This window comes from Marmota marmota, unplaced genomic scaffold (assembly GCF_001458135.2).
Source record: "Marmota marmota marmota unplaced genomic scaffold, marMar, whole genome shotgun sequence".
Lineage (NCBI taxonomy): Eukaryota > Metazoa > Chordata > Mammalia > Rodentia > Sciuridae > Marmota > Marmota marmota.
Window position 1 is genome coordinate 45221738 of NW_025999932.1, and position 24414 is coordinate 45246151.

At 35.3% G+C, this 24414-nt stretch overlaps 2 protein-coding genes across 4 annotated transcripts in view; one reads left to right on the forward strand and one right to left on the reverse strand.

Annotated features, from left to right (window-relative positions):
• The window catches only part of Elf1 (E74 like ETS transcription factor 1), a 105819-nt gene that overhangs the window by 17106 nt on the left and 64299 nt on the right, over positions 1–24414 (forward strand). The window contains exon 1 of one of the 3 annotated variants that reach the window (XM_015484336.2): positions 14780–14981. The exons of the other annotated variants lie outside the window; for them this stretch is intronic. The gene's annotated coding sequence lies outside the window, so the exon portion shown is untranslated. Of the gene's footprint in view, positions 1–14779; positions 14982–24414 lie in introns of those variants that run through there. 3 annotated transcript variants of the gene reach the window in all.
• LOC107140872 (pleckstrin homology domain-containing family A member 1-like) lies at positions 2842–4608 on the reverse strand. The gene is given in 2 exon segments (XM_048800985.1): positions 2842–3601; positions 3603–4608. Coding segments are annotated over 2 exon segments (1212 nt in total). The 5' UTR covers positions 4184–4608; the 3' UTR covers positions 2842–2970.

A 24414-nucleotide genomic window follows, 5' to 3' on the forward strand; every position in this document is an offset into this window, starting at 1 on the left:
ATAAGAGACAGTTGTGGCACAGAGTGTCTCTTTTTCCTTAATATTTATTTTTTAGTTTTCAGTGGACACAACATCTTTGTTTGTAAGTGGTGCTGAGGATCGAACCTGGGCCGCACGCATGCCAGGTGAGCCCGCCCGCTAACCGCTTGAGCCACATCCCCAGCCCCCTTTTTATTTTTTTGAGACAGTGTCTCTCTAAATTGCTCAGGCCCTCATAAGTTGCCTAGGCTGATCTTGAACTTGTGATCCTCCTACCTCAGCCTCCCAATTTGTGGGGATTACAAGTATGTACCACTACACCTGACAATTTTTTTTGTTTTGTTTCTAGCTCAGTTCTTTTTTCTGAGTATAAAATGACACAAATTCTGTAAGAATACTTCTCTAAGTTGCTTTTCCTACTTCTCTCATCTCCTTTCACTCTCACTGAGGTGCTTCCTCCTACTTCATTGCCTTTGTAAGAAACTGTAATTTCCTTTGCTAATAGGATTCTTCCTCAGCCTCTTTACCTTATCATTTAGGATTCTTAACATTTAGGTCTCTGGGCAGCTGTCACCTTTTCAGAAAGGTTATTCTTGATCACTCTAAGTAGGTTTTTCTGGCCACTTTTTCTGCCATTTGTTGATTTTCTTCATATGTCAACAGGGCCTGTCCCTGAATTGTCCATCTACAGGTAAGTTGACTGTATTCTAAGTCTGAAGGATGGTGCCAGAAACATAGTATAGCTACTTAAATACTACATAACAAATACAAATAATAAAAAATCTGACTATCCAGAATAAGAATAGTACTGTTAACTTTGAATTTGCCATATTTTACCCACTGAAAGGTAAATCATGAATATTTAAATGTCGATTGTGTCTTCATTTATACTGTTTTCCAACTTGCACATTTCACAAATTTATCCTGGAGATTTTCCCATATCTATACTACTTTATATAGATAACCACTTTTTATTTTATTTTACTTTTTTTTTGGTACTGGGAATTGTATGCAGAGGTTCTTTACCATTGAGCTATATCTGCAGTCCTTTTTATTTTTATTTTTAAATATATGTTAGTTGTCAATAGGCCTTTATTTAGTTATATACATTACTAAGAATTGAACCCAGTGCCTCATACATGCTAGGCAAGCGCTCTATCACTGATCCACAACCCCAGCCCCAGCCCTTTTAATTTTGAGACAGGATCTCACTAAGTTGCTTAGGCCTTATTTAGTTTCTGAGGCTGCTCTGGAATTTGGTATCTTTCTGCCTCAGCTTCCCAAATTGCTGGGATTATAGGATTGAGCCTGGCTCTTCAGTAATCACTTTTGATAACTGAATAACATGGAACCTTCCATATAATGTGACAGTTTCTGTAGTAGTTTCTCCTGATTTATCTGTTTCCAGTTTTATTGTTTTGAACAATACTATATCACATATTTCTATCTTAATATATGCATATATTTTGTTGAAATAAATTCCTAGGACTGAAACTGCTTAGTCAAAGATATACACACACACTAAGACTTTCCCCCCCCTTTTTTTGGCCGTGCTGGGGATTGAACCCAGAGCCTCACACTTGCTAGGCTAATAACCCTATCACTGAGCTACATCCCAAGCCCCATACTAAAGCCTTTTGATTATGAATTTGCCTTCTAGAATGATTCTCTTTTAAGTCTCATGAATAGAGAATGAGAGCATTTGTTTCTCTTATGCCCTCTCTAATCATTTGAATTTTTGTTAATTTAATGAATGAAAAATGGTATTGTTTTTGTACTCTGAGATTGTGAAAATGAACCTTTTTTCCTGTGTTTATGAAATGCCTATCCAGGCCCCATACCAATTTTTCTACTAGAATATTCAATTTGATTAATAGTAGACTTTTTCCTCTATATTGTATTAAGAATGTTTTAAAACATGCAACAAAGTTGAAATTTTATGAATACTTATTTACCAACTGCCTGTATTTTACCATTAACATTTTAAAATATTTATTTTATTTTACATTTTTCTCTCTATCCACCATTTTATCTTATATTTTGGAGACATATATAAATACTATGTTATTAATTCATTGGTATATTTCTGCCTAAGTACTTGAGTATACAAATTATTGACCCATGGTTCAGTATTTGATAGTTTTTTTTCTTTTTAAAGAAAGCTTTAAGCTGAGTGGTGCATGCCTGTAATCCTAGCACCTTGGGATGCTAAGGCAGGAGGATTGAAATTTCAAAACCAGCCTCAGCAACTTAGTGAGATCCTGTCTCAAAATTAAAAATAAAAAGGTCTGGGATGTGGTTCGATGGTAAAGTGTCCCTGGGTTCAATTCCTGGTCCAAAAAAAGAAAACTTGTGGCCTGAGGATGTAGCTCAGTGGTAAGAGCACTTGCCAGTGGCAGAGTGCTTGCTTAGCATGCACAAGGTCCTGGGTTCAATTCCCAGCACCAAAAAACCCCTCCAAAACCTGTTTCCTTAAATAAACCTTGCACAAAACTACAAATAGATTCAAAATATATAAATATTTTTACTTTAAACATTTTAATTTATAATGTAGAATTGGATGTTTAATAGCCTTTTTGTTCTTTTTTTAATGTTTAAATATCAACATTTAATAGGAAGTCATAGTAGCATTTTTTAAATGACCAAAACAATTAATAAGCATTTTCAATGTTTGTAAGTTGTTAAACATTTAAACTGTCAAAGTCACTAGGAAAAAAAAAATACCACACACACATTTTTGCCACCCAAATGAGAATACACAAAGCTTAAGATAGTTGATACGAAGACAATCAGGTTTTTTCCCTCTTTCTGAAAGAAATGACATTTCATTTCGCTACTCCTTAGATTCTCGGTTTACCAGCTTTCAAAGAGTACATCTAAAAGGTAGTATAATATACACATTAAAACCCACTTCCCCCTTTATCATCTTTGGCTAGAAGCCTCATGAAGGACACTGAGGATGGATAGTGGTAGGCCCTGCATGCTTCCATCTTACACATCGCTGACTGGAAGGCTTGCATCATCCAAGTCCACGGGATCACCATCTTTTTCCTGAGGGCCATTTTTACTCTGAGGTTTTAACAGAGCTTGTTCAGTCACTTTGGAAGCTGGTTCTGTTGTAGAGACAATCTGGACCTTGAAGTTCCCTGGCCTGACCTTGGCAAGAGATTTGTAAAATCCTTGGGTCTCCATGGTAAAGCTTGAGACCAGAGAGTTGCTTCGAGAGGCTGTGGAATGTGAGGTGGCTGCTGCTGCAGCACCTGCAGGACAGACAGTGTGTTTGGACTCTGAAGGACTGTGGGAATGCTCAGAAGATGCTGATGGGCCAGATCCCTGCTGTGCTACAAAAGCACCGGAGACTGCTTTAATCCAACTGTGCATCTCTTCAGGGCTAACAGCCTGTACATAGAAAGTTCAAGACGTTGTTACAATTTCAAACAGGTTGTCCCTCATCATTATATCACTTTGCTTACACTCTTGAACTTTATGAACCTCTTTAAGTGGTATTAGGCGGAGAGGTTCCTTTTCCAGTTCAGATTTAAAGTAGCTTGTTGTGTTTTCATCCAATTGAAAATAACTTCTCTTCCAGTTTTTCATCACTGCTCCTTGTTTTACAAAATACCAGCTTGATAATGGCACTGTCAGGAGGTGGTTGTGGAGTAAAGGAAGGAAGATGGCTTTGTGATCGTTTCAAATTATTTCTGTCAACACTCTCCCCACATTCATTTACTTCTTTCTGAGTTGGAGTAATGATGGGTACACCACCACCAATATCAGTACTGTAAGACACTTGCTTCTTCCCACATTCACCCTGGTGACTTGGATTATCTGAATTAGGCTGTGAGTCTGATTGCTTTGGTACTGTGATTTTTATAGCTTTGTTCAACACATTTACCCATTCTACTAGATCTTGCTGATCATTGGCTTGTAGGAAATATTTCCTCATTCCTGCATTCATAACAGAACAGATCTCCACCTTTGGCCTTAGCTTAGTTGCATCGCTAACCTTTGATATGTAGGTAAATTTAATGGCTCCAACACGTGATGATCCAGAAGGAAGGTTCTGTGGATTATCCATGTACCATACAAAACTGTCTTCTCTGATATCCAGTATGAAGTACCTTCGAAGAAATTTCCCACTGTTTTCATTTTCTTCAATATCTAGAAAACCACAGATGCGATTCTGACGATCCACATAAGGCATTTCTGGGCTTGAATATTACCCCCGGCCGGCCTCGGCCTGGAGCACCTGCGCCGCCTCAACCCTGGCTCCTACTGGCACCCAGAGGCCGCCCACGACAGCAGGCCCGCGCACTGCGCACGCGCAGCCGCCTTTTTTTTTTTTTTTTTAAGGAGATAAGGTCTTGCTACGTTGCCTAGTTTGGTCTTGTACACTCAAGTGATGCTCCTCTAGCTAGGCACTTGCCATTATGGCCAGCCATTGGTTAATCTTTTGATGAGAAGTCGAAGGCCATTTTCTTTGAGAATGAGCCCACTGTTGGAATTCCATGCTATATATTTTTCTTATACATCTACAATATATTGCCTAAGATTAAAAAAAATTTATGTTTTAGTTGTAGTTGGACACAGTACCTTTATTTTATTTATTTATTTTATGTAGTGCTGAGGATCGCACCCAGGGCCTCCCTTGTTCTAGGCAAGTACTCTACCACTGAGCCATAACTCCAGCCCCTTGCCTAAGATTTTTAGTTTTGATTTTTGAGGAGATTAAGAGCTTCTTTTTTGTGAAGCATTTGCCAAATATCTACAAATGTATTCACCTGTGTGAGCTAAACCCCCAAAGTTTTTTCTTTTTTTAAGGATTTTTGATTGTTATTTACCCCTAGTTGTCCTTTGTCATAGCTTTGGTTTTAGTGCTTCAGTCTCCAGAATCACTGGGTACAGGTGTGCCCTGTACACTGCTATTCTGATACTTAAAAAAAAAACAAAAAACAAAAAAACAACATTTAAATCTCTAATTGGAATAATGTGATAATAGGGATTGAAAAATATGAGTAGCAGTGGTGACTTTGTTAGCTAATTCTAGTTAAATGAAAGATCTTCCCTTCTGTGATTTTTTTAAAAAACAAACTAGAATATAATATTTTTATTGATTTTTAAGTTATAACTTAAGTTTATATGTAGTATCAGGTCTATTTTTTTTCCATATCTTCTTCTATCCCTACTTTTAGCCACTTGAGTTTATTTGTCTGGTAAAGGTATAAAAGTCACTTTTTCTATTTTTAAGAATTTCTTAGGTACTTTCTTTTGATGAACTGTAGCAGAATCTTGAAGGATGGGGAGAAAACATAGTGGGGAAACAGCAGGAAAAGCAGAGAGATTGGTAAATCTTAGAAATTTAATTCAGTAATTTAAAATTGCCTGCATTTTTAATCTGGGTAGCAGATTATAATTGTGTATTTTATTATCCTTAAGTGTGAGAAACAATTATTTAGATTGTTCAAAGTAAATTCTAAAGTCCAAAATATTTTCAAGGTTTTAAAATGGGATAAGAAAGGACATAGGATTCTGGCATGAGAATGGGTTTAAATCCTGGCTTTATGTTTACTAACCGTGAGGCCATGGGCAAGTCATAGTTTTTGAGCAAATGTATGTGTCATATTTCTGTTGCTTGACTGGGTGATTGTTCACATTTGGGTTGACTTGGCTGGGACAAGATAAATAATCTAGAGGAGCTACACTCACCTGGTCAGGGCCTTTTTCCATGTGGTTCTCATATTCCAGTGATGGCAGAAAGGATCTCAACATTGAGAGGGCAAGCCCATTGTGCCTACACTTTCAAGTCTTTCCTTGTGTTACCTTTGTTGTTATTTCCTTTGGCTAAAGCAAAAGCAAATAAATCACTAGGCCCATCTCATACTCAGGAGGTGGTGCAGTAGACTTGACGGCTACTTTTTAAAAAAATATATATATATTTCTAGATGGACACAATACCTTTATTTATTTGTCTATTTGTTTATTTATAGTGGTGCTGAAGATTGAACCCAGTGCCTTACATGTGCTAGACAAGTGTCTCTACCACTGAGCTACAACCCCAGTCCAGTACTGGTCTTGTTAAATTATAGTCCCTATCCTTCATTGCCCAGAACCTACAAGTCAGAAAATCTTCTCTTGACTCCTCTCCCAACAAAATTGCTTTCTATTTTTAGTTTCTTCCCTCTCCTTCTGTCTTAAACATTCTCTAATCAGATTTTAAAAGATCTTTTTTACATGAGCAAAACTTAAAAAAAAAATTAATAGTGGCCTTCATGTTGCTGGATTGACTTAGGGCACTGAGCCATATTCCCATCCCTTTTTATTTTTTTATTTTGAGATAATCTTGCTAAGTTGCTTAGGGCCTCACTAAATTTCAGCTGTCCTTTTTTCCTCAGACTTCATCTTACTTGATCTGACATCAGCATTTGATACAGCTGCTCATTCCCTGTTTTTGGAAACACTTAAATTCAAGGTTAATAGTACACATGTTTGTTTTTCTCCTACATTTCTGGGTATTCTTTTTCACTTTCCCTTATTACTTCAGCATCATTTCCCTACCTCTAAATGATGGTATGTCCCAAGAAGCTGTTATTATCTGTTACTTTAATATCATATATTCATTATTATCATGTGTTAATGATCTCCAAATTTATTATCTCTAGCCCACAACTCTGCTCAGAGGAGGATGTAAAAACTTTTGAGTGATAGTTACTTTTTTGATATTATATAACTTAAATACTAATGTAAAATGAATTATGCTTAAGTACTAATGCAATGTTAGTACATTTTATGATAAAGGACTAAAAAGAAAGAAAACAAAGGTTTATGCTTCATATGTGTTTTTATTCACACAAATGTATTTTCAGACCTTATTTCATTAACTGGTCATGTGGTAGAGGTGGCATTTAAAAATTGCCTTCTTCTGCTACCTGTTCAGTATTCCCTATATCTTCACCAACTGGTCTTGACACAGGATTGGAGAGTTGATACACTTCTTGAGGTAGAGTAGGGGTGTACTGCCAGCTGAAAACCAACTGTTTCTGGTGGATTTTATGGGCAAGTATGGAGAAAAGGCATTTGTGAGATCAGTAGCTACATACCCAGGTTCCAAATATGTTAATTTGCTCAGATAGTGAAGCCACCTCTGGTACAATAACTACAATTGGAGTCCTCTTGGTTAAGTTTATAGTAATTCACTGTTGTTCCCCAAGATCTGTCTTAAATGATCTCTGTGTGTCCTGCACTTATCAACAATATTGTCTTTTGGTCACTGCTGTCTAGTAAGGAGCTGGAACAATGGCACACAGTAAGTGCTTAGTAAATATTTGTTAAATGAATGACAGAGTTCCTAGAATTAGTCATTAACTTGAAATTGGGAAAATCCATTTTTTTTCTATATACTACCTCTCTTTTTAAAATGAGGTTGGAGAATATCAGTGTTTTAGGCTTTCTTGAAACAGCGAAGATTTAAGGTTGTGTTAAGGTTTCCTGAAAGTTTTTATAAGAATCTAACTGTTAAAAGTTATTAAACTACTGGACTGGATAAAGGATCTCTAAGGTCCCTTTCCATTATGCTAAGCATTTACAGTAATAAGTATAAGGGGGGCTGTTGAGGGAAGGCTTCATGCAGAGGAGGATTTTAAACTGAGACTTGGATGGATATTCTCTAGGCAGGCAGAGAGGATAAGATGGGAAATAAGTTAAGTGCATTCTAATCCCAGGAAACAGTGGTAAGAAAGGCAGACAAATAGGAATGGAGAGATTCCAGGAGGTTTCAGTGTCTGGAGTGTGTGTGGTATATATGTGTATGTATGAGAAAGACAGTAGGAAGCCAGAGAGTTTAGGACTGGAAATGGAAGGTGAATAGAAGCCAGAGAGTTTAGGACTGGAAATGGAAGGTGAATAGAAGCCAAACTATGAAAGCCTTTGAATATTGTGATAAATAGTGTGGCTTTTTATTTTGCCTTTAGGCCAGTCTCATCAACTTAGCAAGGCCCACAGCAATTTATAGAGATCGTGTTTCAAAAAATAAAAAGGACTGGAGAATGTAGCTTAGTGGTAGAGTGCTCCTAGGTTCAGTCCTCAGTACCAAAAAAACAAAAAAGAGAAATGAAAGTTGCTTTTTTCTTTTAGCACGAGCAATCATCATATCATTCTCAGAGTTGTTCTTTTTTATTCACTATAAAGTTGATATATTATAGTTGTACATAATGGTGTACATATTTTTATACAGACACATGGACACAATATAACAGTATAATTTGCCCAATATCATTCCCCAGTATTTCCCCTTCAGAGTTGTTCTTTAGGAAGACTGCAGTTGGTGATAGGGAAAGGACAGGTGGTTTGTGTGATGTTCATTTTCTATGACATGATGCTTTCACGTAGAGAGTAGTGAAGATTTTACTGTAAACTCGATATAAAAGATATAAGGCTTCCTTTCTGCGACATTTAGAAATAATTGAATAGTGGCTGTTTTGTGAAGTACAGCACAACTTAGAAAGAACCAGTGGTTCTCATAAATCTGGGCTCCACCTGCACCACTGAATCCATTTCTGGGAATGAGCAAGTGTCTTCAAAAAGTTCCTCCTGGTGATCCTGAGGTGTTTTTCTGGTTACAGTCCACTGAAGTAATATTTGTTGTTTTTAATATTGAATTTAAAATTGTGAGAGAAAATATCATGCCTATATAAAACAATTTAAGATTATAGACAACATGTTACCTGGGCATATCATATAGAACACGATCAGTTCTTGGTTATTTTTTAATGACAGGAAAGAATAACATCCAGAATGAACACTGCCAATGCAATTTTGTAACATAGTTACATGAATCCAGCTGTATCAAATCTTGGGCCAAATCATGTCTTTAAAAATACTTCAGCTGGTAAGGTGGTGCATACTTATAATCCCAGCTACTCTGTGATCCCAACTACTTAGGAGGCTGAGGCAGGTGGATCACAAGTTCAACGCCAGCCTTGGCAGTTTAGCAAGATTCTGTTTTTAAACAAGAAAAACAAAAATTCAGTGTGTAGTAAATTCCTGATTAAATACATTTTCTCCTGAATGAACTCTTTTTGTTGTTGTTTTGGTACCAGGGATTGAACCAAGGGGCTATTAAGCACTGAGCCACACCCACTGCACTTTTTTATATTTAATTTAGAGGCAGGGTCTCCTTAAGTTGCTTAGGGCTTCATTAAGTTGTTGAGGCCAACTGGCTATGAACTCAAAATCCTCCTGCCTCAGCCTCGCGCCTCAGTTTCCTGAGCTGGTGTGCCACCACAACTGGCTGAATGAACCATTTTTGAAACATTATTTATGTGTCTTGAGTTTTTTGTTGAGTTTAGGTTCCTGTGCCAGGTGGTGGAAATAACAGTAGTGAGCAAAATCAAAACCATGGTCCTTTTGCCTTTTGATATGCCTCTTAAAATGCATAGACAATTGTTCAGGAGGCATACTTCTTATAGATGAGTTCTACTAACTTGAGTCTGTACAGAACAGAAAGTGATGAGAAAATAGAGAATTAACCGTTTCACATTAAAGCCCACATTTAAATATTGTACACAGGTATTGGAACCTGGGATCATACTTTGAGAGTTGTTAACATCAATAAAATTAATTATGTCCAGTTGGAATATTTATAATATTTAATCTAATTCTCTTAATTTTTATATTTAAATACTGGAGAACATTGATATTTTGATTTTCTTTCCTCCTCTTCTTCCTCCTCCTCCTCCTTCTCCTTTTTTTTTTTTTTTTTTTTTTTTTTTTGTGTGTGTGTGTGTGTGTGTGTGATACTAGGGATTAAATTCAGGGATATACAACTACCAAGCTACATCCTCAGCCCTTTTTATTTTTTATGTTGACAAGGTCTCTAAATTACTGAGGCTGGCCTTGAGAATTTGTGATTCTCCTACCTCAACCTCCCAAGTTGTTGAGATTTACAGTGAGGCACCACCACAACCAAAGATCATTTATCATCTTAATGGTTCGATCTTTTCTTCCATTTCTGATAGGGATAGCATGTGAGCCCCTGACCAGAGGATAGATTCAAAACAAGCTTTTTATTTAAGCCTCAATTTCTTAGGTATGGAAATTAGATGGTTCTATGTTTTCATGTACTAAAAAATTTCAAATTTGAGTCTTTTAAAGGAGAAGATGCAACATAAGAAGGAAAAGTGAGTCCTAGATCATATAGTAAATTCGTTTTTAAAGGAAGAAAGAAGCTGTCTTAATGTCAGTTGACATTTAATAAGTTCATTCCATTGACCCAGTCTTTTCTCAGCTAGTAATTAAAAGAGGCAGCCATGACAGCTCTACATTAAGGTATATACTGACTCAGTGTTTATCTAGTTTTTGAAAATGATATACTCACAATATGTACAGGTACATTATATTCCTGTCACAAGTCTTAAGTTGCCTTATTTATGTAAAAGTTCTGAGGTTTAGTTAAGGTTTATCATCCTGAAGTATTTGATACTGGTTGTTTTAATGAATCATAATAATAGCCATTATTTATCAGGTGGTCAGTATATGCCCAATACTGTTAAAACACTTCAGGAACTAGATTTCTTTAGTCATGTGTGTTGAGGTGTAATTTATATATGGTACAAGTTGCCCTGTTTAGTATTATAGTTACATGAATTTTGACAACACAAATATAAAAATGACATATATATATGGATATATAGTACTACAGTCAAGATACAGAATATGTTACCTTGTTCTCCTTTACTTCTTTAGAGTCAGTCACTTCTCCTCATTCCCTAAACCTTGGCAACAACTTATAGGATTTCCCTTTGTTTTGTCTTTTCTGAATGTCCTATAAATGGAATAACATTGTACATATTTTGAGCCTGGCTTCTTTCATTCAGGTTAATGCTTTTTAAAAATTTTTCAGCTGTAGATGGACACATTACCTTTATTTATTTTTATGTGGTGCTGAGGATCGAACCCTCACACATGCCAGGCAAGCACTCTACCATGGAGCTACAACCACAGGCCCCAGGTTGATGCTTTTGGATTCATCATGTTGTGGCATATATCAGAAATTTACCTATTTGTACCTGTTCACTGCTGAGTAGCATTCCATTGTATGAATATTCCACAATGTGTTTATTCATTCACCAGTATTGGATTTCATTCAACTGGCTTTCCAGTATTTGGTGATTATGAACAAAACTGTTACAATTATTTGTATAGTTTTCAAAAAGATACATGTCTTCATTTCTCATGGATAAATATCTAGGAGTGGGGCTGGGGATGTGGCTCAAGTGGTAGCGCGCTCGCCTGGCGTGCGTGAGGCCTGGGTTCGATCCTCAGCACCACATACAAACAAAGATGTTGTGTCCGCCTAAAACTAAAATAAATAAATAAATAAATAAATATTAAAAAAAAAAATCTAGGAGTGCTATTACTGGAGAGTATAATATGTTTAACTTTGAAAGAAACTGCTAAAGTGTCTCCTAGAGTAGCCGTACCATTTTGTGTTTCCACCAACAATATGTGAGAATTCTAGCAGCTCCATACCCTCATTAGCACTTGCTCTTATCAGGTTTTTAAAAAATCTTATTATTTATTTATTTGATGGTTTTGGTGGTCAAGCCCAGGGCCTTTCACATATAGGGAAGCACTCTACTACTGAGCCAAATCCTCAACCTTTATTAAGAAATTCTTTAAAACGGGTTCTAACCAAGTTGCTTAGGCAGCCTCCTGCTTGAGATTTCCTGCCTCAGCCTCCAGGTATGCACCCTTGTTCCCTGCTCAGTATTTTTTGTTTGCTTTAAGCTATTCTAATGATGTGGAATGGTAGTGGGAACTTACTTTGCATTTCCCTATTGTGTATTAATGTTGATCTTTTCATGTGCTTTTTGCTATCAGATTTCCTATGGTGAAATATTTGTTCAGATCTGACCATTTGAAAAGACTGGACTGTTTTCTTAAGTTGTGAAAATTCTTTATATATTCTAGAGAGCAATAGCAATACATGAATTTAATTTAATCTTCAAAATAATCCTTCACAGTGGATACTGTTAGCCTGTATTATAAAGAAGTGATGTCCACAGCATTGTTAAATGATTGCTGAAGATGACACAGGTAATAGCAGCAGAGCTGGAATTTGAACCCAAGTAGATTGACTCTACCTGTGCTAAATTGTTTGCCTGTTTTTTTTTTCTTTGATACTCTAGTGTGTGGCTATTTATATTTTTTTGATGTGTGGGGAGTTTGCTGTGAATAAAACTAGGATCTATTTCCTGTAGATGGTACAATATTTCTAATAGGTATACTGCTGAGGAAAGGGGCAATATATTATAATAGCAACCTTAGAATCATCTCCTTAGGAACATATTTGTGTTGAAAAAGGTAGTTTTCCACTTTAAGTCTTTTACTTCACTTCTGTATATTGGTGATCAAAAGTATGTTTTTAAAATTACATTTCAAATATCTGTTATTATCAAGTAATAAGATATTTTATATAAATGGATTTTCTCAGTAGCAGAGGCTTATCCTTTAATATATCTAAACAGCATAAAATATCTTCATACTTGATGTCATTTGCTTTATCATTTGGAAACCTGTATCATACTGATGCCATATCTTCATGACACTCAGCATATGGTGATATACTTAGAGAATATGTACAACTTGTTGACTTTACAGAATGGCTTAGAATTTAGACACTTTTTTTTTTTTAAAGTTCTGGGGTTTGCACCCAAGGGCACTCTACCACTGAATTATATTCCCAGCCCTTTTTATTTTGAGTTGGGGTCTTGCTAAATTGCTGAGGATGGCCTTGAACTATTGATCCACCTACTTAAGCTTTCCAAGTAGCTGAGGTTAGAGGTGTGTGCCACCAGGCCCATCAAACACTTTTTTCCCTCTTCCCTATACTGGGGATTGAACTAAGGGGTGCATAACCACTGAACCACATCTCCAGCCCTTTTTATTTTTCATTTTGAGATAGTTCTTGTTAAACTGCTGAGGCTGGCCTTGAACTTGGGATCCTCCTGCCTCAGCCTCCCTAGTCACTTGGATTATAAGCATGCACCACCATATCCAGCTGAGGCTAATCACTTTTGTAGTTTATTTTTTTGGTACCAGGGATTGAATGCAGGGGCGCTTGACCACATCCTCAGCCACATCCCCCAGGCCTATTTTATTTAGAGACAGGGTCTCACTGAGTTGCTTAGTGCCTTGCTTTTGCTGAGGCTGGTTTTGAACTTGCTATCTTCCTGTCTCAGCCTCCCACGCTGCTGGGATTACAGGCGTGTGCCACCGTGCCTAGCATTTTCATAGTTTCATAAGAGGTTTTTTGTTTGTTATCTTCTCTGATTATTAACTCTGTTACTTGTTCTGATATCATATTTTTACTATTATCCTCTTTTATCCTTTATAATTTCTATTTCTAATTAGCTAAAAGAAAATAATGAGATATTAGGCTTACATGGATATTGTCCAAAAGGAGTTTCAGTTGTGGGGCCGGGGAGATCAGTGGACTTAATTTGCTTGAAGAAGCTTGTTTCTTGGTGTTTGGACTCTGAATAATCATTATGGATAAGTGTTTAGCTAAAGTAAGCTAAACAGGACATTTGGCAATAGAAAAAGTGATGTTTTTTACTCTTTTGCATTTTTTGTTAATTTGTTAAACCATGAAGATTATTTAAGAAAAGCAGTAAACTCATACATGTTAGAGGAATGGACTAAATGGGCACTTCATAGGCAGAAAGTTGAATTACATTGCATCATTGCAAGCACTTGGAGAGGTGCTTACTGTTTTCAAGCCATTTTAATTAACTTAAGCTTTTAGAATAAATTAATGTTTACCCAGGGTAACTAGCTATAATGTTTTTGCTCCTTGGCCACCTTGTCAGATAGATGATGACTTGGAAAGCAGTTTTACTGGCTTCAGTTGTTTGCTCCTTCTGTTGGTCATTGTACAGTGGAGCAGAGCTGTAGCAAGGTGCCTGGCACATGGGAGATTTGAAATATATGCAGAAAGTCTTGTTGCAAAGAAAAAGCTGTGTATATCATTTGGAAATGGTAGAATTATGAAATAACTGATTGTATTGGTAATTTTTTGATATTATTATTTATTTATTTTTAGCTGTAGATGGACACAATACCTTTGTTTTATTTATTTATTTTTATGTGGTGCTGGGAATTGAACCCAGTGCCTCACACATGCTAGGCAAGTGCTCTACCACTAAGCTATAACCCTAGCCCTGATAACTTTTTCAAAATAAGTTTTTTTTTTTTTTTTATCAAACTTGCAGTTCTATTTAAAATCATTTTGCTATGTTGGACTTTATAATGCAGACTAAAAAAATTTATAAACTTTATTGACTCACACTTTTTCATTGAACTTTGAATTTTCTAGTGGATTTTATGTCTTTAGAGAACCTACAGGTCTGCATCTGGTATTGTACTTTGTTAGCTTTTCTGGATTACATAGTAATATATCCCTTTCATATATGGGTTAATGAGTAGCCAGATTAGAAACACCAATCCATTGTTACATTAAGAACCACAGTTTGTTCTCTCCCATTCTCGTATACTTTTTGCCTTTCATTGTTGTATTTATTTGATATTAATTCTTAAAAACTGAAATTTTATATTTTAAAATAACATGGTTTTAAATTTTGTTTCCTCGTATGTTCTCATTCTGTTTTATTGTTAATTTTAAACTAAGGCAGTAAACACGAGCTTAGTAATGGTTTAAATGAAGGTAGCTCTTGCTCCTTGGTTGTATCTTTCTCCTGGCCTATACCTCCCCCCGCTTGCCATTTTTTACCTGTAGATTTGCATGTTTGACCTAGTAGAATAATTGAGTCCACAGCAACATGGGCGTGCCTCCCTTAGAAACAGTTTCATGTATGACTCATAAGCTGAAGCACAGACACCACTTCCCCAATCTACAGGAGCCATTTTAACAGCATAAAACTTGCCGGATTGCTTTTTATTTTCAAGCCCAAAGGACAAAATCTAAAGAGAAAGAATGTTTGAAGGTAACTTGTTTTATATATTTGCTTCTGGTTATTTCTTGAGCTGATAAACGGAGGGTAGTTCTTACCTGTTGAGAAGAACATGGCTGAAAGTGTTCTTTAACTCTGATAAAATGTGTGTAGTCAGTCACATGCCTGATTGCACTTAACTACTAGGGGGAAACAAAGCATTAAGATACTGGAAAGTTTTAGGTTTTCTTGGTAAAGAATCTTAAAAACTTTTTTTTTTTGCATGATTGGTGTTTTCCCCCTATGTGACTTCAGAAGAAAGGATTTTTTCTTTTTTGACTACCATAAAACAACTAGGTTAAATTTTAGTTTAAGAATAATCTAATCATTTGTGGGACTGGCTGTCAAGTTATGATTAAATAAACTGTAATGCTCTTGTGATATGGATGTTAAAAAATTTAGGGGTAGTGGCTTTGTTTTGTCATTTAATTAAAGATGAACTTTGGGACAACTCATTCACAGGTGTTGCTCATGGACAATTCTATTTTTTTTAAAGTTAAAATGAATTATGCTAAATATTTTGAATACCAAAAGTTTAAATAAAGTGAACAGTTATTTAGGTAACAAGTAAAAGCGAGTTTAGAGTTTTATGTAAAGAGGAAGAAAGATTCTAATGATTCTTTTACTACTAGAAAAAAAATGAAGCCATCATTCACATTGGAAACTTGTTTTGAATAACAACCTTGGAAGCAAAGCTGTCAAAACACGTACTATTTCTATTTTGTATAAAAAGGAAAAGTGGAGAATTGTCTTCCCTTTTTCCTATTATTAAGATTTGAATATTTTGCATAAACAAAAAACTTTTCGTGAGAAGATTGCTCAGTCTTTTTCTGAAATATTTGTCATTTTTAAAATTGTGAAATTTTAGCTGGCAAGTATACATTCTGGTGTGCCTTGAAGTTTAGGTACTCTTGAGAATCTGAGTGCAATAGTATTTTACTTCTAAAACATATTTGAAACTAAAATTTGAATAAAAGTAAAATTTGAATATGTAATAATTAGGTCTAAAGCTTTTGGAAATAAAATTAGCCAAATTATTTATTATTGACCAAAAATGATAATTTAGCTGGTTCATTGAGAATTTATTCTTACAATTTTCTGAAGTTGCCTAAAGCCCTATCAGATGTGAAAAAGAATATAGAAAAGCAGTTATTACTTCTTACCCTTTTGAAAAAATTGTTGATATTAACAGATCTCAGTTTTGTGGAATTATAAGAAAGACTTAGCAGACATTTTGCCAATTCAGGTCTGAACCATTTGTTATTATCTTTGTTTGCGTATTGCTGGTTTAGTCAGCCTGAGTAAGCAAAGGCTGTATTTACTTCAGGTCTGGACTGTTTGAAAAATCTAATGAAACCTTTTTGCTTTTTTTTTTTTTAATTTTAATTTTTAAAGGCCAGTGATCCATAAAAGAAAAATTTAGAGGCACAAAAATAAGCAACGTAATTAAGGTTTTATTTATTAAATAAAAGTAGAAGAATCAGTGATTAAAAGTAGAAGAATTGGCTTCTTAAGATGAGGAAGCTAAATAAATTAAACTAATTTTATATTTAATTAAATTAACAATTAAAATAAAACAGACACTGGTCATATGTATGTGTTTCATGTTATGTGAAAGTCTGGGGTAGGGCTTTAAGAAGGGAGAAGGTGGTGGGGAAGGAAGAAAACTGAACTTCAACTTCTGTTATTACGTAGCTCCCCTACATTGTTTTCCTTCTATAAGTTGAAAGTTTCAACCAGGTCATCTGAATTAAACTTAGAGTTTCTGATTTAAAGAACTTTTGTGCTGAAAAGTTCTGCCTCACTTTTGTAGATGAAGAAATAGTTACCCAGATGCTGAGACTGGCTCTGGGTTAAGCAGCGCATCCAGTCTGGAGCTCCTCATGCTAGTACACACTAACAAGTAATGCTTTGTTTGAAATGGCCTGTGTTTCCTTAAGAATAAATAAAACCTTAAGTTGTTTGGTGATAATTATCAATCAAATGAGTTAACCAATGGTTTTGAAAATTTAAAAAACAGTGGTTTTTTAATCAGAGAAGATGATACATTTGTTTAAATTCTGCAATAGTTTTTGTCATTTAGAATTTTTTATAGTTGAAGCATAGTTTGTAATATTGCTTCTGTAAGATAGTCCTAGATGTTAATACAAAAAATTGGGAACTTATTTGAACTTCTGGATACAAGAAAGGTTTGGTTTTTTTTCCTCAGTTTTACCACATATTCTGTTAGGAGCACAAATACTGTCTAGTATTACACCTGTTCTACTAAAATAAGTGTGATATGTACATGTTCACAAAATCTACAGTTCTCTAAGCTTTAATAGTACACATTTTAAATTTAACCTTCTCATAGTAATCTAATTCCATGTCTTCATATCCGTATATGTCAATTATCTTTAAAATCTAGAGAATACAAAATCTTTTTCTACTGATTTTTAAAATATGTGTTATTGGGATGATTGGAAATTGACTTTTAGATCAGCTTGTTCTTGAGGTGAAATTTTGTTAGGTCCAATTATTTATTTATTATTAATTTTAGCACTGTGTACAACTGTTGAACCTTCAAAATTTCTGAATATTCTTAATTCAATATCAGATCTTCCATAGCATGGCCATCGTTGTCCTAAAGCAACAGATGGCACAAAGACTAGAAACATGGGCTCTATCCTCACATACTTAAATTTCTTGTTGGGAAAATGGCTTGGTAACCACAGGTTGAAATAAGAATAGAACCAAACCACCAATTAAATTCAGGGTCACACTGCCTAGAGATGAAAGATGACTAAAATCTGAAATAGGAAAGTTTATCTTGAAGGAATTATGAGTATCAAAGAATAAATAACATTTACTCAGGTTAAGAAGAGTGATTAAAAACGATACAAGCACTGGGTGCAGTGGTGTACATGCCTATAATCCCAGGGAGGCTGAGGTGGGAAGATTGTGAGTTCAAAAGCAGCATCAGCAGCCTAGCAAGGCCCTAAGCAAGTGAGGAGAACCTGTCCCTAAATAAAAAACAAAAAAGGGCTGGGGATGTAACTCAGTAGTTAAGCACCTTGAGTTTAATCCTTGGTACCCAAAAAATAAATAAATAAAAATAAAATATATGCAGTTGGGAATGTAGCTTAGAGGTAGAGCACTTGCCTAGCTTTCACAAGGTTCTGGGTTTGATTACCAGTACCCATTTTAAAAAACAATAAAGATATAAGCCCTATGAGATCAGAGATGTTGTATCCTATTTGTTTTTTTTTTGTCTTTTTCAACCTTCGACAAAGTACCAAGCATATATGGGTAGGCAGATACCACATATGGTATTAAATTCTTGACTACTCTAGGTTGCTATTTTATATGGCTTTGTGACAAATTCAGATGGACCTGTCCAGAATTTAAGAGTGGCAACTCTAAAAGGCATGTAGCCCTCTCTGGTGTGTGTACATTGTAGTCATTCAGAAAAAAAAATTAATACCTGCCAGACTGGGGATGTAGCTCGGTGGTAGAGCACTTGCCTAGCATGGGCAAGGCTGTGGGTTCAATCCCTAGTAATGTCAAAAGAAGAAACAAGCAAACAAAAAAATTAACATCTATCTGCGTTTCTGATATTATCTTTTTTTGGTGGGTGTACTGGGGATTGAACTTGGGGGCACTTGACCACTGAGCCACATACCCAGATCTGTTTTGTATTTATCTAAAGACAGGGTCTCACTGAGTTGCTTAGTGCCTCACTTTTGCTGAGGATGGCTTTGAACTCATGATCCTCCTGCCTCAGCCTCCTAAGCTACTGGGATTACAGGTGTATGCCACTGATCCTGGCTCTAATGTTATAATATTGTTCAAGCAGTATAATTGTCAACTCAGTGTGAGAAAGAATCGCCTTCAACTCAGCAATTCTGATTCATTAGGTTTAGTGTTTGGTTTGATAGTCAGCATTTTTATGAAATATTCTAGATGTTTTTGATTCAGGTGCTTATAGGCCATATTCTTAGGGAGTTTGTTTGCAGAGTTAAGACTTTGAAAAGTGATTAATCAATTATTTAGCATTTTAATTTTGAATTTTTAAGCAGCAGTGATATTTTGAAGTCCATAACCTCTACAAAAGAAGGTAGGTGATCAGGGTACTTTATTATCATTGTTCATACCTATGTAGCCTCCTTTGCCTATCGTAGGTATCCCTTTATTGGCTATGTGCCTTTCAACTGCGCATCTCCACATCTTTTCTATAACTTTGTTCCCTTTTTACTCCCAACCCATTGTTGTATTAACCATGATATATAATTAAACTAATTTTTGTTTTTCAAAGTAATTAGCCCATTCTTTATCTCTCTAAACTTTTAATATTAGCTTTTTAGTTCCACTTGGTGCTTTATGGATTCTTTTTTCAACCCCTTATCCTTGGGGCTCTAGGAAAAACATTACTGATCTAGGGGGCAATGTTTGCAGTTTTTTGAAACCCTTCTCTCCTGAGAAATTTGTAATTGTTTGAGTATGGAGAAAGTAAGTTTTTTTAATACCATGTAATGCTTAGCTGTGATTTTTGAAGTTTCTTTGGACATTGAACTGCATCATTGACTGCATGTTTGTAGGCTTTGCCTAATGTTCCATCGTATTTAATGGGACATTGTTAAATGTTCACTGAATCTCATTTTATGAGTGGGAAGAAGAGTTCCACCAGTTGAACTGTCTGAAAATGATCATTGCTTCCATCAGTAGACCAGAATACCTTACTCCTTTACTTAGGATCTGCATTCATGTAAATGTTGGAAAATAAATTAGCAGTATTTTTGAGTCAATTTGAATGACTCAGGCAGTTTTCAGTCAAATGAGCAATTTTTCTTCCATTGTGAAGAACCTATCAGATGTGTTGTATACTACAATAAAGGTAGTTATGGAGCACATTACGGGATCTTCTCTGGTCATGATTCTGCAATGCCCCCACCTCACCCAACAAGAGAAAATTGAACACATTTATGTGCTATTTGCTTTTTCTTCTTAAGGTTTTATTTTTTATTATTTTTTAAAATTTATATATGACAGCGGAATTCATTACAACTCTTATTACATATTGAGCACAATTATAATAGTGCACAATTTTTCATATCTCTGGTTGTATACAAAGTATATTCACACCAGTTCGTGTCTCTATATACTTGTACTTTGGATAATAATGATCATCACATTCCACCATCATTTCTAACCCCATGCCCCCTCCCTCACCCTCCCACCCCTCTGCCCTATCTAGAGTTCATCTAATCCTTCCATGCTCCCCTTCCCTATCCCATTATGAATCAGCCTCCTTATGTCAGAGAAAACATTTGGCATTTGTTTTTTTGGGATTGGCTTACTTCACTTAGCATTATCTTCTCTAACTCCATCCATTTACCTGAAAATGCCATGATTTTATTCTCTTTTATTGTTTGGAACTTTTTGTAAAGGGAATCACATCATATAATATACTTCAATGATTTGCTTCTTTCATTTAACTCTGAGATTTATCTTTTTTAAAAAATATTTTTTTAGTTGTCAGTGGACTTTTATTTTATTTATATGTGGTGCTGAGAATTGAACCCACTATCTCTTTCTAGGCAAGTGCTCTATCACTGAGCTATATCCCCAGCTCTCTCATATTTATCATAATTTTCATTGCAGTGTAGTATTCCATTGTTTATCTATACCAGAAGTATATGTGTGTTTCTTTTAAACATTGGGGATTGAACCCTATGGTGCTCTATCACTGAGCTACATCTCCACCCCTTTTTATTTTGAGACAGGGTCTCCCTAAGTTGCCCAGGCTGCCCTTGAACTTGATTCTTCTACCTCAGCCACCCAGATCACTGGGATTACAGGCATGCACCACTGCCCAGCTATCTGTTGTGTCTTGACGGCATTAGATTATTCCCAGTTTGGAAAAATTCTAGTACATATTTCGTGGAACATGAGTGTTAGAGTTTTGGGGCAGAATCTTGTGAAAACTGAAGTGTGTGAAAACTGCAGAAACATTGGGTCTTTCAAGAAAAGTAAATTTTTTTTTTTTTTTTACTTTTTATCAAGAATATTCTTAAGCGAAACTGCCTTTTAAAAATGTGCCTCATGGTAAAAAATGCAACTAGTATGGTTTGGTAGCATGTCCTTGATTTGTGCTAAGGCACTAGCATTTTCATCTACATTTGCTCTTGCATCATCAGAACAAATGTCAACACAGAAAAAAGGGTAAATAATATGTTAATATTATAATGATTGTTTTGACCTCATGAACTCCATGAAAAGTTTTCCAGATCCTCTGTGGGTCTGTGGATTACTTTTTGAGAATCATCATAATAATGCAACATTGGAAATAATCCAAATGTCCAAACAATATAGGTTAGTTAAATAATAGTATATCCACAAAATTATGTAGCAGAAATTTAATTTAACTAATAATATAGTATTTTTCTATTTTTCATGTCCCTCTAATAAGGAAATCAACATTTCTCAAAGAAAGTGAAAGTGTTTTCCAAGTCTCAATATTTCCATTTAGTTGGTTCCTTTGTGATTAAGAAAAGGGAAGTTGAAAGGCAGATTCAGTTACTGGCTTCTCTTCTAGTCTAAGAGATCTCTGTATAGTAACTTTAATTTTCATGGTAAAAGGAATTGGCCGTGTCATCAATAATTTTTATATGTTTTATAGTAATAGGTGTACTGTGCCTTCAAATTAACCTATTCCTGTAGATTCAGTTTCTCATTAGTCATTTTCTGATTTACAGTTTCTTAATTTAAATCGAAATGTTCTTAATTGACTTCCCCTTAATTGAAAGAACTTTAAATTGCTGTGTATAGGGCTAGGGATGTGTAGTTCAGTGATATAGCATTTATCTAGCACACATGAGAACCTGGGTTCTATCCCTTGCACCACAAAAAGAAAAAAATAAAGTTTTATACTGAATTAATGGAGTGAGTTTTAATCTGGTTATCTTGGGTGACTCTCAGGTTTCCTCAGCATAAGGTCAGAACACTTTTTGTGGGAGGCACCATTGAAGATAGGCTATTTTGAACATCTGAGATATTGCTTTGTGTTATAATGGAAGTCTAATAATCATGTGTAGGCCTTAGAGTTAATATTTTTCTAAGCATTAAGTTATAAGGAATATTAAAATCTTAAAATTCCTTTCCAAATACCCATTGTGTGTTTAAAAAATTTCTGTTTTAAAATGAACTTGTTGGAGTATGCTGGGGGAATATATACAGTATAGTATGCTATTTTTTTTTGTTGTTGTTTGTTTGGTACTGGGAATTCATTCCAGGGGTACTTGACCACTGAGTCACATCCCCAGCCATTTTTATTTTTTATTTTCAGACAGGGTCTTGCTAAGTTGCTTAGTACAACTTTGCTAAATTGCTGAGGGTGGCCTTGAGTTTGTGATCCTCCTTCCTCAGCCTCCTTAGTTACTGGGACTACGATTACAGGTGTGCACCACCATACCTGGCATAGAATATCTACAGTCCACTATTTTATAAGGTCTTATTTATTTTTGAGATGCGGGGGATCATATTCAGGGCCTTGTATATGCTAGACAAACACACACATTGAGCTACTTTCTTAGATCCTACATAAGGTTTGAAAAATCTACAAAACAGAAGAAGGACATGGTGGTGCATGTCTATAATCCTAGGGATTCTGGAGGCTGAGGCAAGGGGATCACAAGTTTTGAGAACAGCTTTGGCAACTTAGCCAAAACATTATCTCAAAATAAGATAAATAAATAAATAAATGGCTTTGAGCTGCGAATTAATATCACATGTGTTTTAGTTTTCGGGGCAACAATTTAAAACAATTTGTATTTAGAAATAAGTTATGTTGTGGTTATCACTTTATTCAAAACGTTTTTATGGTGTTAACATTCTAAGGTGGGCATTGTATTTGATCCTTTGATATATGGATCAGAAAAAAATTGTACACTGTTAGATAATTTATAACCTATTAATCCTAGCCATAAACTTGAAAGGAAAGTGTAATATGCATCTAGCCTTGGTAGAATAGAATAGTTGTATATCATTGTTAACATATTTGGTTGTTAAGTGGTAGACATTAGGTTCTTTGCAGCTGCATTGAGACTTTTCCCTCCATTTAGGGTTATTGCACCAAACATTGGAGCCAGAGGCTGTGGGGGAGGGGAGCTGAAGTGTATGGAAATGGACAAAGTCCCTCTTTCTTCAGGGGACATAGTCCTTTTTCCCTAGATATCAGGGACGACTGAGATAATACATGTACAAGTAAGGACAGAAGTATACTGAAGAGCTGCTAGGAAGGTACTAATAACTTAGACTCTTGAAATGAATAGCCAGATCCTACTACTTGAAAGTACCAGGCAAAAATGGTATTTTCTTTTCAAACTACTCATTCAAGAAATCTTATTTTAGGAGCATAGTGCCATCTTAAAACTGATTATTAGGTGTATATTAAATTCTGTTTAGGGAAGAGAGGTTTCAGAAAGCTCAAGATGTACTTGTTTGCAGTAAATTATGAGGAGTCATTTTAGACATTGATCTGGAATGGAGTGGTTATACTAAAGCCTGGTAGAATTGTGGTTGTGGAAGCTTATATTTATAGTTAAGGTAAAAGTTGATCAATATGAATAGAGAAGATAGCTGCATTTTTATTTTTTACTTAGCCATAGTGTTTTTTTCAAATCTGCATCTCTATAACATATACTCCTAAGAATACTTGAAAAGTCTATAATAATGAATTTTGTGTGTATATCGAGTCTTGGATCCCAGTACCAAAATACTTTTATTGGCTCTGTTTTCAGAAATACTCTTTACCATTATGTGTTTCTGATACAATACTTTGACATATTTTCACATAAACTATTGAACTATTTATAAAACAAGACATAAAGATAGAGCAGAGAAGGCAGGAAATACTTGACGTTTGTATGCCATATCTTATTCTCTGCTTCCTGTCAGTTAAACCACGATGAGAGGAACAGACACAGATGTACAATTGCTGCTTTAATTTTCCATTGGGGAAACCAGTTAGGCATAAAGCTTGTTTCATTAAACTTTTGATACTTGTTGATTCTAGGGATGTTATAGGCTCATTTTATATTCATGGATCATATGGATTATCTGGTGGCAAATAGATATTTGCCATAGGATCTAATAGGAAAGCAAAGCTTTTTATGTTGAAAGTGTGTTTCCTTTTATGACATTTTTATAGAACATAAAGATTGGCATTCACCAACCCAGCTAAAAAATAAAATTTAAGTTAAAAAAGTCACATCTTAAGGATTCAAATTTGCTTTTTAAAGATTGAATCTTTAATATTTAAGGATTTCACAGGAACCAATAAATAGTTTTTTTTTCCTTATGTTTTGAGACAGTGTCTTGCTAAATTGCTGAGGCTGGCCTTGAGCTCGAGAACCCCCTGCCTTAGCCTCTCAAGTTGCTGGGATTACAG